Source organism: Ascaphus truei, chromosome 4 (genome assembly GCF_040206685.1).
Source record: "Ascaphus truei isolate aAscTru1 chromosome 4, aAscTru1.hap1, whole genome shotgun sequence".
Lineage (NCBI taxonomy): Eukaryota > Metazoa > Chordata > Amphibia > Anura > Ascaphidae > Ascaphus > Ascaphus truei.
This window is the reverse complement of record NC_134486.1, coordinates 1,841,979-1,857,282: the sequence shown is the minus strand read 5'-3', so window position 1 is coordinate 1,857,282 and position 15,304 is coordinate 1,841,979. Positions and strand designations below refer to the sequence as shown.

The window sequence follows — 15,304 nt, the reverse complement described above, 5'->3', positions numbered from 1 at the left end:
CTCTCCAATTGGGTGTACACAATTCAATAGGTTGACAGATAAGGCCCTTTGGATTTTTGCCATGATGTACCAAAAAGTGGTGGGACACACTGTGTGATGTTAAACCCTTTTTGATGTTGTAGCTATGTTCATATATAAGTCTTTGAAACGTACGACCAGTGTGACCCACATATTGCATGCAACAAGGACACTGCAACATATAAATGACAAACTCCGACTTACATGAAATATGTGACATGATTTTGTAGTTTTTGGCGGTGACATTAGATTTGAATTCTGTGCTACAACAGCTGTACTTACAGGCTATACATTTACTGCATGGTTTAAACCCATTTTTAACCTGATTGATGTTCATTTTTATTTCACTTTGGTTTTAAGGGTAACTAGGTGCCAGTTTGTTCCTAAAGTTACCAGCTTTCTTAAAAACAATAGATGGCTGTGGTGTTAGTATCTGTGACAAAGTTGCATCCTGCAACAATATAGGCCAATGTTTGGCAAAAATATTCCTTATTTTGGGGGCCATAGCGTTATATTGTGTTATAAAGGAAATATTATTTTTCCCTTGGCTGTCCCCTTTGTCCTTATATTCAAGAAGTTTGTTCCTGTCCATATCTAGAACTAAAGAGATAGTATTCTCTAGTTCGTCTATGGGATAATTCCAATCTCGAAACTTATTTTTGAGTTCACCCGCCTGCTCTACAAAAGATTCCAACCTGGAGCAGTTGCGCCTAAATCGGATGAATTGTCCTTTCGGAATATTCCTAATCCATTGCGGATTGTGATGGCTGTTGGCCATAACATAATTGTTGGCCTGTACAGGCTTAAAAAATGTTTGTGTATGAATGTGGTCATCAACAATACTAATATTTAAATCCAAAAAGTTAATGGTGGTTTTATCATATTGGCATATTAGTTTCAAATTTCTGTTATTGTCATTAAGGTACAAAATGAATTGATCTAATAGATCCAGTTCCCCATCCCAAATAAAAATAACGTCATCTATGTAGCGCCGCAATAGCACGAGGTTTGCACTAAATGGGCAGTTGTTCCAAATGGCCTCCTTCTCCCATTGCCCCATAAAAAGGTTCGCATAACTTGGGGCAAACCTCGTGCCCATGGCGGTACCACATATCTGCAAATAATACTGTAAATTATAACAAAAATAATTGTGTGTTAATATGAATCTAATCCCATCCATCAAGAAGTCCTTAAGGGCAGAGGATAAGGTGTTGTCTTCCTCGAACTCCCTTCGGATGGCCTCACATCCCAGTTGATGGTCTATTATTGTATACAGGGATGTGACATCACCTGTTACCCATACATAACTAGACCTCCAATCAATCTCACGCAAGATTTGCAAGACTTGTGTAGTGTCCTTTAAATGTGAATCTAACTTCGCTACTAGTGGCTGTAAATAATAATCTATAAATTGAGATAAATTGGATGTGAGTGATTGTATTCCAGAAATAATAGGACGACCGGGGGTGTGTGTAAGATCTTTATGAATTTTAGGAATAAAGTAAAATAGAGGTATACGTGGGTGCAAATTATTCAAAAAGTCAAACTCATCCTGCGTGATAGCTTGATTGGCAAGTCCCGTATCTAAAAGGGTAACTAATTCAGAGTGATAGATGTCCGTTGGGTCACTGGCAAGGGGGGAGGTAAGTAGTAGTGTCACCAAGAAGTCTTCCTGATTCTTGGACATAATAATTACTGTCCATCACTACTACTCCCCCACCCTTGTCGGCTGGTTTGATAACAATCAAATCGTTACTGGCCAGTGACTTTACAGCCAGTTTTTCCTCTTGATTGAGGTTGTCATGTTTGATTTTAAAGGTACGACTTGATTGTTCCAGATCTCTAGAAACCATCTCTACGAAGGTGTTCACAAAGTGGCCTTGGACAAACTTGGGATTAAAAGTGGACTGTTTTTTAAATGGAGTAGATTTATATACATTACTCACTCCTACAGATTCAATCTGGTTACAGATGGCGTCTCTGGTGTTTACACTGGTGTTTTAGTCTTTAGCGCTTGTTCACATTTTTTCTTTTTCACATTTTGCTTATTGTACATATTTGTGTAGCAGCTTTAGATATTATGAATACATTATTTCATTCACGCTCACAGAGGGGTTTTAATATAGACCAAATTTTCAGCAATCAGGATGGAATTCCTGTACTGGAATCTCCTTCAGCAGACTTTCATCTACTCATTAATGAGTTGGAAAGACTGCTTACCTTAGAGACAAAACAACTATGGTTCCATTTTGTTAAGTCTTTTTTTGACTACTGGTTCCAGAGCTAGTAATTCATTATTGTCCTTAAATTGTTCCAATTTGACTTGAAGAGCAATAATTTGCTCATCCAATTCTGAAAGGGACTTCTTTCGTTGTTGTACCAACAATTGCATTAATTTAAATGAGCATTCATCTAGGGCTTTTTTCCAATCCCTCATGAATACTTCATTTTTGGAGTCTGTGGTAGGAGGCTTGAATATCCTTAGGCCACGTGGTATGTGGTTAAATTCACCGTATTTACTAAGTGCTATGACTTCCCATAGTTGTTTTGTCTCTAAGGTAAGCAGTCTTTCCAACTCATTAATGAGTAGATGAAAGTCTGCTGAAGGAGATTCCAGTACAGGAATTCCATCCTGATTGCTGAAAATTTGGTCTATATTAAAACCCCTCTGTGAGCGTGAATGAAATAATGTATTCATAATATCTAAAGCTGCTACACAAATATGTACAATAAGCAAAATGTGAAAAAGAAAAAATGTGAACAAGCGCTAAAGACTAAAACACCAGTGTAAACACCAGAGACGCCATCTGTAACCAGATTGAATCTGTAGGAGTGAGTAATGTATATAAATCTACTCCATTTAAAAAACAGTCCACTTTTAATCCCAAGTTTGTCCAAGGCCACTTTGTGAACACCTTCGTAGAGATGGTTTCTAGAGATCTGGAACAATTAAGTCGTACCTTTAAAATCAAACATGACAACCTCAATCAAGAGGAAAAACTGGCTGTAAAGTCACTGGCCAGTAACGATTTGATTGTTATCAAACCAGCCGACAAGGGTGGGGGAGTAGTAGTGATGGACAGTAATTATTATGTCCAAGAATCAGGAAGACTTCTTGGTGACACTACTACTTACCTCCCCCCTTGCCAGTGACCCAACGGACATCTATCACTCTGAATTAGTTACCCTTTTAGATACGGGACTTGCCAATCAAGCTATCACGCAGGATGAGTTTGACTTTTTGAATAATTTGCACCCACGTATACCTCTATTTTACTTTATTCCTAAGATTCATAAAGATCTTACACACACCCCCGGTCGTCCTATTATTTCTGGAATACAATCGCTCACGTCCAATTTATCTCAATTTATAGATTATTATTTACAGCCACTAGTAGCGAAGTTAGATTCACATTTAAAGGACACTACACAAGTCTTGCAAATCTTGCGTGAGATTGATTGGAGGTCTAGTTATGTATGGGTAACAGGTGATGTCACATCCCTGTATACAATAATAGACCATCAACTGGGATGTGAGGCCATCCGAAGGGAGTTCGAGGAAGACAACACCTTATCCTCTGCCCTTAAGGACTTCTTGATGGATGGGATTAGATTCATATTAACACACAATTATTTTTGTTATAATTTACAGTATTATTTGCAGATATGTGGTACCGCCATGGGCACGAGGTTTGCCCCAAGTTATGCGAACCTTTTTATGGGGCAATGGGAGAAGGAGGCCATTTGGAACAACTGCCCATTTGGTGCAAACCTCGTGCTATTGCGGCGCTACATAGATGACGTTATTTTTATTTGGGATGGGGAACTGGATCTATTAGATCAATTCATTTTGTACCTTAATGACAATAACAGAAATTTGAAACTAATATGCTAATATGATAAAACCACCATTAACTTTTTGGATTTAAATATTAGTATTGTTGATGACCACATTCATACACAAACATTTTTTTAAGCCTGTACAGGCCAACAATTATGTTATGGCCAACAGCCATCACAATCCGCAATGGATTAGGAATATTCCGAAAGGACAATTCATCCGATTTAGGCGTAACTGCTCCAGGTTGGAATCTTTTGTAGAGCAGGCGGGTGAACTCAAAAATAAGTTTCGAGATTGGAATTATCCCTTAGACGAACTAGAGAATACTATCTCTTTAGTTCAAGATATGGACAGGAACAAACTTCTTGAATATAAGGACAAAGGGGACAGCCAAGGGAAAAATAATATTTCCTTTATAACACAATATAACGCTATGGCCCCCAAAATAAGGAATATTTTTGCCAAACATTGGCCTATATTGTTGCAGGATGCAACTTTGTCACAGATACTAACACCACAGCCATCTATTGTTTTTAAGAAAGCTGGTAACTTTAGGAACAAACTGGCACCTAGTTACCCTTTAAACCAAGGTGAAATAAAAATGAACATCAATCAGGTTAAAAATGGGTTTAAACCATGCAGTAAATGTATAGCCTGTAAGTACAGCTGTTGTAGCACAGAATTCAAATCTAATGTCACCGCCAAAAACTACAAAATCATGTCACATATTTCATGTAAGTCGGAGTTTGTCATTTATATGTTGCAGTGTCCTTATGGCATGCAATATGTGGGTCACACTGGTCGTACGTTTCAATGACGTATATATGAACATAGCTACAACATCAAAAAGGGTTTAACATCACACAGTGTGTCCCACCACTTTTTGGTACATCATGGCAAAAATCCAAAGGGCCTTATCTGTCAACCTATTGAATTGTGTACACCCAATTGGAGAGGTGGTAATAACATTCAACACATCAATAGGAGGGAGGCCTTTTGGATCTATGAACTTAAGACTTTATCCCCATATGAACTCAATATTGATTTTGAACTGGGCTCCTTTTTAAGTAGATGAGATGGCTCAAACAAACATTAAGTTAAGTGCAACCATTACTTAATGGATGACACCTTGTCCATTTGACTCTGTACCAGCAGTAGCATATTAAGTGGCTTAAGCAGGTTTGTTTATCCTTTGGCCACAATTTGGCATTTTGGTATATATCAATGCCTATTATGATATTACATCTGGCCTCAATTTTGGGATATACGGTTATCAGTTGATATCTGAATGTTTTTAATGTTGTTTAATGTATTGTATGTGTATTATGTTGTTAGAGACGTAGTGATTTGATATTAATGACATGCAGGCTATCCAGCCTAATTGGGCAATTAATTTTTAATTGGTTAGGGTATATGTATATGTCATTCAGTGTCAGTCTTTGTAGCCCCTGAGGAAGTGGAGTAACATCCACGAAACGCGTAGGGCAGGTGACACAGTCACTTTGAGCTTGGTATTGGACTTTTTGGGACACTTGGTCACATTTGAGCCCCATTGCAGCCGTCAGTTCTTGGCATACAGGACGCTTGTACTGTCCCTTTAAGGGCCCGGGCACTCTCTGAGACAGCCTGTGTAACCGGAGGAGGAAGTGAGGAGAGCAGCCTCACGTGGAGTAGAGCTGTGAGCCCCACAAGCGGGCCTCCGACACTGCCACTGTTCCTGTTAACCCCTGGAGGGAGAGTCAGCACGAGAGTCTCGGTGCAGCAGGAATCACATCTCTGCAAAGACATCAGCAGCAGCCGGAGGACTCTTTGTTGCATTGCCTGTATTTGCCTTGCTGCTTGTAAGTAGGGCTCTGATTTTTCCCATCTGGATGACCAGCGGTGTTCTCATTTGTCCATACCATTTTATGGCATAGTTCTTTTTATTTAATAAATAGTTTTTATAGTCACTAGGAGTCTCTATGTTATATGTGCAGTGTGTGTGTTAGTGTAGACCTGTTTTAACCCTACAGTGTTGCACTATGATCTGTGTCTGTGTTTTTTCCCCTACATGGCCTGTCAAGCAAGTGTGCTGATCCCCTGAGGAGTACAGGATTATCCAATGAACTTTTGGCACCAGGTTTTTCTTTGTTTTCACTTTTTCTGTTAGTACTGACAGTATTACTAGGCAGCCTTTATATATATTTTGTACTTGTCACACTGGTGTTTTAGTCTTTAGCGCTTGTTCACATTTTTTCTTTTTCACACTACTCTAGCCAACTCACCTTTGCCCTCCGCCAGGAACTTTCAATGATTTAATATTAACCCCTTACTTCATTGCGATCATATCTATAAGCGTCCATCACCCGAGAAATTATGCAAATAAAATATGTAAAATTAATATCTGCCAGGGTCTCAGGTCCCTGTTTATTGTAGGAAAACTATGCACTTAAAACACATCTGTTGTAGCAAAATGTGGCAGAAAATGTAAATACTCTCTACAGAGTGTGCAAAAGTTCATTCAGAGCCCAAAGCATTACTTATTAAATGTTTTAATATATATATAAAAATACAGTGCTTAGATTACAAGAACTTACAATGACAGTAAATGCAGGACAGTTTATTATAATAACAGGATAAAACAGACATCCCTATACATTGCCATATGTCAGGATTTTCTCCCAGAGAGGTCACTGGCAATGAAATGAGATCACGTGTTTGGCCGAAAACACACCTCTGTTAGAATCAGATTTCAATACTAAACTAGAGAAGGTAGCCCAGCTGTGGGCACTCACCCTCCCTACTGGGCAATTATGATAATGTAGCTAAAAACTTTATTATGCACTTACACACAATCTGTTGTAGCAAAATGTGTCTGAAAATGTATATACTGTCTACAGAGTGTGCAAAAGTTCATTCCAAGCACAAAGCATCACTTATTAAATGTTTTAATATATATTAAAATACAGTGCTTGGATTACAGAAAAGGTATTACAAGAACATACAATTACAGTAAATGCAGGACAGTTTCTTACAATAACAGGATAAAACAGAAATCCCTATACCTTACCATATGTCAGGATTTTCTCCCAGGGAGGTCACTGGTGAAGAAGCCCTTGAGGATGGGAGTTGGCCGCCCCATATACAGGTAAATAAGAAATACTCTCAGACTCCTAGCAATTTCTGCAGAATAAGAGCCAGGGAAGGAACCGTGGGGCCGGGAAACGTGGCGTTTCTGCCCGGTGAGTGTCGGGCCTCTCACGTGTGCGTGTGATTTGTGTACATTAAAGGAACTCTTATTGTGCTGAATTGCTGGGAGCGTGTGGGTTTTCCTTATTTACCTATATCCTGAGTGCTGATCCCGTGATGTAATGTAACATTGGTAGCGCCAGAAACTCCGTGTTTTCAGCACTCGGGTAAAAACATTCTCACCACTCGGGGTTAATAATCACATAATATCAGTGACCTTCCCCTCAGGAATCAGGATAAAGTATTTCTGTATAGTGATCTCACAAGGCGAGCCCGACTCCCAGCTTCACACGATGCATTTTACTTCTGTTTCCCAGGGATTGTACCGGAGAGGTTACAGATTAAGTCAGAGAGAGAAGAGCCGAACGCTGAGGAACATCTCCCCCCGATAAAGACAGAAATAGTCACATTTGCTGTCGATGGTGAGTTCCATAACATCCTTTAGTGTAGGGACACGTTATCTTGTTACAAGTAGTCAGGGTCACCGATGGGGGGGAGAGCCAGGACAAGTGTCCGGTGGCTGCGGGGGGCCCGGCACGGACAGTAACGGTGAGGTAGGCCTGCAGCTGGGGAGAGCCGGGGCCTGGCAGCAACCAGAGGACCGGCAGCCGGGCAAAGTAGTTGGTCCGGGCCAGAGTTCGGGTCCAACTGCATTGTCTGGCCGCCGGACCCGGTCTCCCCAGCTGCGGACCTCCCTCACTGTCCCACGCAGGGTCTCTCTCTGAGGTCCACACAACTGGGGAGACGTGGGCACCAGAGACCTGAGGTCATCCCCAAGGTAGGGGTAAGTCTCTAGGTCTTTTTGTGTATGTATTGTGGGGGAGGGGGGTTTGTATATATTTGGGGGTTTTCATTTTTTTTTTTTTTTGCTTTTGTGGTTTTTTATTCCATGTATTTGATGGCTGGGGTTTTTTGTATGTATTTTTTTTTGTATGTATTTGGGGACTGAAGGTTATTTTATATGTACTGGGGCTATGAGATTAGCATTACAACAAAAAGGAAACAGGTATTTGGGGGTGCTTAAAGATAATTATATGACCCAAATTATTGAGGAACCAAACAGGAGAGGGGCAGTTCTGGATTTGGTCATATCAAACAATGTAGAAGTAATAACACATATTCAAGTCCTGGAACATTTGGGTAACAGTGATCATAACATGGTCTCATTTGAAATAAATTATCAAAAAACAGATTACTTGGGTTCAACAAAGACCTTAAACTTTAGAAAGGCAGATTTTAATAAACTGATGTCTAATCTAGTAGTAATACACTGGGATAATGTTTTTGCAGGGAAAATGTAGAAGATAAATGGGCAGTCTTTAAATCGTTGTTAGAAAAGCACACTTATCAGTGTATACCCTTGGGTAATAAGTATAAAAGAAATAAGTCAAAACCAATGTGGCTAAATAAACAGGTAGGGGAGGAAATGGACAAGAAGAGGAAGGCGTTTAGATTCTTTAAGTCAGAAGGGACAGAGACATCGTATCAGAATTATAAGGAATGTAACAAAAATTGCAAAAGGGCAATCAAATTAGCAAAAATGGATAATGAAAAAAGGATTGCAATAGAAAGTAAGGTCAACCCTAAAAAGTTCTTTAAGTACCTTAATAACAAAAAAATGAGAAAAGAAGATATAGGACCCTTTCAGTGTGAGATGGGTAGGCAGATTATTGGAGATAAGGAAAAAGCAGAGGTATTAAACAAATTCTTCTACAATTTTCTTCTATGGCAGCCAAATACTAGTGGGATAGCACCTCTCTCCCCAAATACTAGTGGGATAGCACCTCTCTCCCCAAATACTAGTGGGATAGCACCTCTCTCCCCAAATACTAGTGGGATAGCACCTCTCTCCCCAAATACTAGTGGGATAGCACCTCTCTCCCCAAATACTAGTGGGATAGCACCTCTCTCCCCAAATACTAGTGGGATAGCACCTCTCTCCCCAAATACTAGTGGGATAGCACCTCTCTCCCCAAATACTAGTGGGATAGCACCTCTCTCCTCAAATACTAGTGGGATAGCACCTCTCTCCCCAAATACTAGTAGGATAGCACCTCTCTCCCCAAATACTAGTGGGATAGCACCTCTCTCCCCAAATACAAGTGGGATAGCACCTCTCTCCCCAAATACTAGTGGGATAGCACCTCTCTCCCCAAATACTAGTGGGATAGCACCGCTCTCCCCAAATACTAGTGGGATAGCACCTCTCTCCCCAAATACTAGTGGGATAGCACCTCTCTCCCCAAATACTAGTGGGATAGCACCTCTCTCCTCAAATACTAGTGGGATAGCACCTCTCTCCCCAAATACTAGTGGGATAGCACCTCTCTCCCCAAATACTAGTGGGATAGCACCTCTCTCCTCAAATACTAGTGGGATAGCACCTCTCTCCCCAAATACTAGTGGGATAGCAACTCTCTCCCCAAATACTAGTGGGATAGCACCTCTCTCCCCAAATACTAGTGGGATAGCACCTCTCTCTCCAAATACTAGTGGGATAGCACCTCTCTCCCCAAATACTAGTGGGATAGCACCTCCCCAAATACTAGTGGGATAGCACCTCTCTCCCCAAATACTAGTGGGATAGCACCTCTCTCCCCAAATACTAGTGGGATAGCACCTCTCTCCCCAAATACTAGTGGGATAGCACCTCTCTCCCCAAATACTAGTGGGATAGCACCTCTCTCCCCAAATACTAGTGGGATAGCACCTCTCTCCCCAAATACTAGTGGGATAGCACCTCTCTCCCCAAATACTAGTGGGATAGCACCTCTCTCCCCAAATACTAGTGGGATAGCACCTCTCTCCCCAAATACTAGTGGGATAGCACCTCTCTCCCCAAATACTAGTGGGATAGCACCTCTCTCCTCAAATACTAGTGGGATAGCACCTCTCTCCCCAAATACTAGTGGGATAGCACCTCTCTCCTCAAATACTAGTGGGATAGCACCTCTCTCCCCAAATACTAGTGGGATAGCACCTCTCTCCCCAAATACTAGTGGGATAGCACCTCTCTCCCCAAATACTAGTGGGATAGCACCTCTCTCCTCAAATACTAGTGGGATAGCACCTCTCTCCCCAAATACTAGTGGGATAGCACCTCTCTCCTCAAATACTAGTGGGATAGCACCTCTCTCCCCAAATACTAGTGGGATAGCACCTCTCTCCCCAAATACTAGTGGGATAGCACCTCTCTCGTCAAATACTAGTGGGATAGCACCTCTCTCGTCAAATACTAGCGGGATAGCACCTCTCTCCCCAAATACTAGTGGGATAGCACCTCTCTCCCCAAATACTAGTGGGATAGCACCTCTCTCCTCAAATACTAGTGGGATAGCACCTCTCTCCCCAAATACTAGTGGGATAGCACCTCTCTCCCCAAATACTAGTGGGATAGCACCTCTCTCCCCAAATACTAGTGGGATAGCACCTCTCTCCCCAAATACTAGTGGGATAGCACCTCTCTCCCCAAATACTAGTGGGATAGCACCTCTCTCCCCAAATACTAGTGGGATAGCACCTCTCTCCCCAAATACTAGTGGGATAGCACCTCTCTCCCCAAATACTAGTGGGATAGCACCTCTCTCCCCAAATACTAGTGGGATAGCACCTCTCTCCCCAAATACTAGTGGGATAGCACCTCTCTCCTGTGAGCTGGGGGGACAAGTACTTCTTGTGACCACTATATGAGGGGGTTATCCACCTTAGGTCCGTTACCAAGCGCAGAGCTCAGCCTACAAAGGTGAACCTCGGTCAGCAACTGGCTCATGGGCAAGTCTTTGATACCTCTGGTCTGGACAGTATTACATACTGGCGCAGGACTCTCAGGTTGGGGTGTAGTTTGTCAAGATCAGCAGATCCAAAGACTGGACACATCAGGAAAGAGGTCTGCATATCAATGTATTGGAAGTTCGAGGATCGTTTACAAATTTCAAGGCCTTCAGGCCTCTTTAAGGGGTCCCCTGTTAAGGATCCTATCCGATAATGTCACTGCAGTAGCATATATGAACCAACAAGGAGTCCGAGGAGTTCTTTCAGAAGCCTCCAGCATTCTACACTGGCTGGAGAAAGAGAGTCCATGCATCTCCACAGCCGTCATTACAGGAGTTAGAACTTACCACCTGACTTCCTCAGCAGGCGTTCCTGCAACGGGGTCAACCTCATGGCATTAGAAGTCATCAAGAAAGTACAGATGTATGTGTCAAGGTGGCACGACCCAAAAACCATAGCCAGGGATTCTTTCTCAATCACTTGGGATTTACATCTGTTTCACCTCCCCCCCCCCCCCCCCCGTTCCCTATGCTTCAGCAAGTAATAACCTCCTATTGGCCCAGAAAGACATTGTTTGCATACTTATAAAATTGTTTAAGTACAGGAGCTGTGGGTTCTTCTGACAGTCCCCGCATTATTGACTCGGGGTCCTCTTTGCTTCCCCTTTTTTTAATTGCTCAGATTGATGGTATGGAACTTGAATGGGTGTCATTAAGGGCACAGGGTTTCTTGTGAAAGCCATTCTGGAACTTCTAGAGGTAGCCACGGTTAATTACGTCAGGTTGACAACATCTACCTACCAATCTCTTCTCTGCCAATTGGGTAGGATTACAATACCTTTTGTGATCCTACCCAATTGGCTGAGAAGAGCCTGGCAATGGTTTAGGTTTTCTGTGGCTTCCCACCACCTTAGAGAGAGACGAGTTTTACAGATTAGATATATTATTTGAGATGGGCTCTTTAAATCTCCATTCTGAGAGGAACTGTTGTAGATGACGAGTATGCAATGTATGTATATCTTTATATAGCACCTTCAATGTACATAGCGCTTCACAGCATTAATACATTGTATTGTATGTCTTTATTTATATAGCGCCAGAAGTGTACTCAGCGCTTCACAAAGAATACAGTACAGGGATTTATAATAATACAATAAGTGCAGCAAAAGTCAGACAATGGGAAAGGAAATCCCCGCCCCGAAGAGCTTACAATCTAAGAGGTTTGAGGGGAAACTTACAGAGACAGCAGGTGAGGGAATAAGTGCTGTAGATGGCAGTGCTTGGCCACAATGGGTGGTATAAGTTACTGTGGGACTATAGCCATGAGTGCCGGCTATTGAGATGCTTGATTTGTGGGGCAAGTTAAGGTTGGTCAGTGTTAAACGAAAAGGTTAACACCATTTACAGGGGAAGAGATGGCAGGGAGGCGTGGGTGAGATCAGGTATGTATGTCTGGCTTCAGGCTTAGGGGAGATCCCCAGCAGCAGGAAGGAGCAGATAGAGGGTGTGAATAGAGGATTTCTGTGGGTGTTTTTTATTGAGGATTGTTGGGAGAGAGGTGTATAAATAATGGTGGAGTGGGGAAGTTGGAGAGAACAGGGACATTCACCAAGGAGTGAGCAAACGGTAAACAGAAAATGCAATAGGGAGGGCATAGTGAGATACAGGAGGAGAGACTTCCCAGTTATTGCAGGATAGGAAGAGTACAAATAATCACAGCTTTTAGAAAGTAAAGTTCTCACAGTTATAAAGTTGTTGTTCAGAGTCCAGATCTTCCTCAATATTCACCTCAAATTTCAACTCCAAGATTAACTCCACACACTTGAATGTTACACTTTGATGTTACACAGCCATATGGCTCACAGCCAAGGTATCCTGCCTTAATGTGTCAATCATATAAATAACAATACAAATAACACATCATGGGAAGAAGTGCTTCAGACATAAAACTGACACTTGGGAAAAGGAGTCCCTGCCCCGAAGAGCTCACAATCTAATTAAGTAGGAAGAACGTACAGTGACCATAGGAAGGTGTTCTGGTACAGTAAGTGCATTTGCAAGGGGTCACGGTAGATGTATGAGGTGTAAAGTATCAGCCAAAGAGCTACTCGTATACTTCGATAAGGAGATGTGTTTTAAGGTGGGTCTTAAAGGTGGATAGAGAGGGTGCTAGTCGGGTATTGAGGGGAAGGGCATTCCAGATGTGTGGGGCAGTCAGTGAGAGGTTTTAGTCAGGAGAGGACTTTAGACACAAAAGGGGTAGAGAGAAGACATCCTTGAGCAAACTCAAGAGTCGGGAACGTTGTATAGCAAGAAATGTAGCTCTAGCAACTAACTATCTTTGATGTGCACCATCATACAAGCGGCAGTAAACATCTTGTGCATTCTCAGAGACCTGCGCCTGCAGATAACATGGTAACTTTGTTTCAGTTCCTTATCTATCGGTAATCCCAGAAAATGTAATCCCTTAACCAGATAAATCGTTAGATGAGCAATACTGTACTTATCAGTCGGCCTGTGTTTTTAAAGCTCTCTGAGGACCAGATGGGTGCGAAGAGCTGCTTTCTGTGTGAACAATCTGCCTTGATGAGTATTGTCGGGATATGGCTAGACCACTGTAATGAGTACGAGGACTTTTGTAAAGTTCTGGCCGATGTTGCTGGCCCAAAAGGATGGGATGTGGATATAATGTGTTTGGCTGGAACACAGAACCTCGGGAATTTCCGATGAGATTGTTTTATTCCGCGTATAAGTTGCTGTTTCATAGGAAATCTCTTGATTCTATGGCGTAATCGTGCATCTTAGCAACTTAATCTTGAATGGTCTTGTTTTTATAAAGCGATTCTGAGATGTACAGTAGATCCGACCTGAAACAGCCTGAAGATTTCTGTACCAGAAACGTGAGGGGAGTATATTCCTCTTCATGCTGACGGAACTTTGACCATTGCTCTGGATCAATAAAGATCCTGAATGGTGGCCTGATATGTCTCCTTTGTGTCTGGGTTTGGAGAAGTGTCACGATAACAATATCATGAAATATTGTGTATTTGATTTAATCTGGGGCTTCAGTGGTTTATGTGGTTACCGTTTGTTATAACGTATTCTTCCTGGGTCTATGTTTTTGTCTAACTGTGTCTGCGGCTCCCTAACCTGTCCAGTCAATTCGTCCCAGCGCAACGTCATGAAGTGAGAACGCACCTGCTCTTATTATTGCCTTATCGTGGACCTTTCCACCCCCCGGTATCTTTGTCTGGGCCAACCATGGCGACCAGACTTTTAGATAATTTGCACCAGTGTCATTGACCAAGCTTGTCAATTTCTCCATCTGGCAAACTGTCCAAATTCTATTCCGAATTTTAGCAATTACTGGAATCGCATTCTGTTTCCAGCGTGCTGCGATCTCCCCGCGTACCGCTGTCGCGAAGTGCGCCACTAACTTATTTTATTTTTTTGGAGAGGCCCGGATTTGGAGAGGTCCGGATGCGGCCTGTTGAGGAGAAACAACCATGGATCTAACGGGATGTGCGTGTCTAGGATTCTGTTTAGCCAATCTTTAATTGAGTCCCAGACCTGGGCGATTTTGGGGCAAGACCACAGCATGTGCAACAGGTCTGCTTGCTGTCCACATTGTCTTGGACACAATGGGGAGTAACTTGGCAGAAATGTGGCCAATTTTATGGGGGTGTGGTACCACCGCATCATAACTTTATATGCGCTCTCCCTTAAGGTCGTGCATATGGTGCTTTTGGAAGCTGCCAAGACAATATTTGTCCACTCCTCCAAGTCCAATTCCTCCCCTAGGTCAGTCTCCCATTTAGTCATGTACCCTGACTTTTCCGTCACGGTTGAGCCAGAACCGGTCCCCTCCTTGTACATCTGCGATGTAAGTCCCTTTGTGGATGTCCCTGATAGAGCTTTTCAAAGTTCGTTAATTGGGTTTGGGGCTGAAATGTCTGATAAAATGTTCTGATCTGGAGGTATCTAAAGAACTCAGCATTGGGGATGTTTTTGCTAGATTTAAGTAGATCAAAAGTTTGTATGCCTCTTCTGCCCTCCAGATCCACTAGTCTATTAATGTTTTTGTGTTGCCAGATAGAAAATTCCGCCCGTGACAGACCTGGAGCAAATGATGGGTTTCGCCACAGTGGGGTCATTCCTGATAGTTTATGGGTCAAGTTGCATCTGAGCCTGGTGGCCTCCCACACCGAGAGCGAGTTGGTCATTGAGGATAGCGGCATTTTGGCACCTAACCGCACCTTTTTGGGGAGCCAAATTAAATGTTCCAGCTCTACAGGGGAGCATAGTTCCCCTTCTAAAGCGACCCATCTTTTCGAGTCCGGGTTATTGTGTCATTGCACAATTTGGCATAATTGGGCCGCCTTGTAATAGGACAACAAGCAAGGTACCGCTAACCCACCTGCCGCTGTCTGCCTGCGCATGATCTGTT

General features: G+C 42.4%; 1 protein-coding gene across 12 annotated transcripts in view; it reads left to right on the top strand.

The window, feature by feature from the left end:
* The window catches only part of LOC142492497 (uncharacterized), a 229,331-nt gene that overhangs the window by 18,004 nt on the left and 196,023 nt on the right, over positions 1-15,304 (top strand). For 10 of the 12 annotated variants that reach the window (XM_075595169.1, XM_075595164.1, XM_075595166.1 and 7 more), the window contains one exon: positions 7,405-7,509. The exons of the other annotated variants lie outside the window; for them this stretch is intronic. In XM_075595169.1, coding sequence (XP_075451284.1) covers positions 7,405-7,509 — 105 coding nt within the window. The remainder of the gene's footprint in view (positions 1-7,404; positions 7,510-15,304) is intronic. 12 annotated transcript variants of the gene reach the window in all.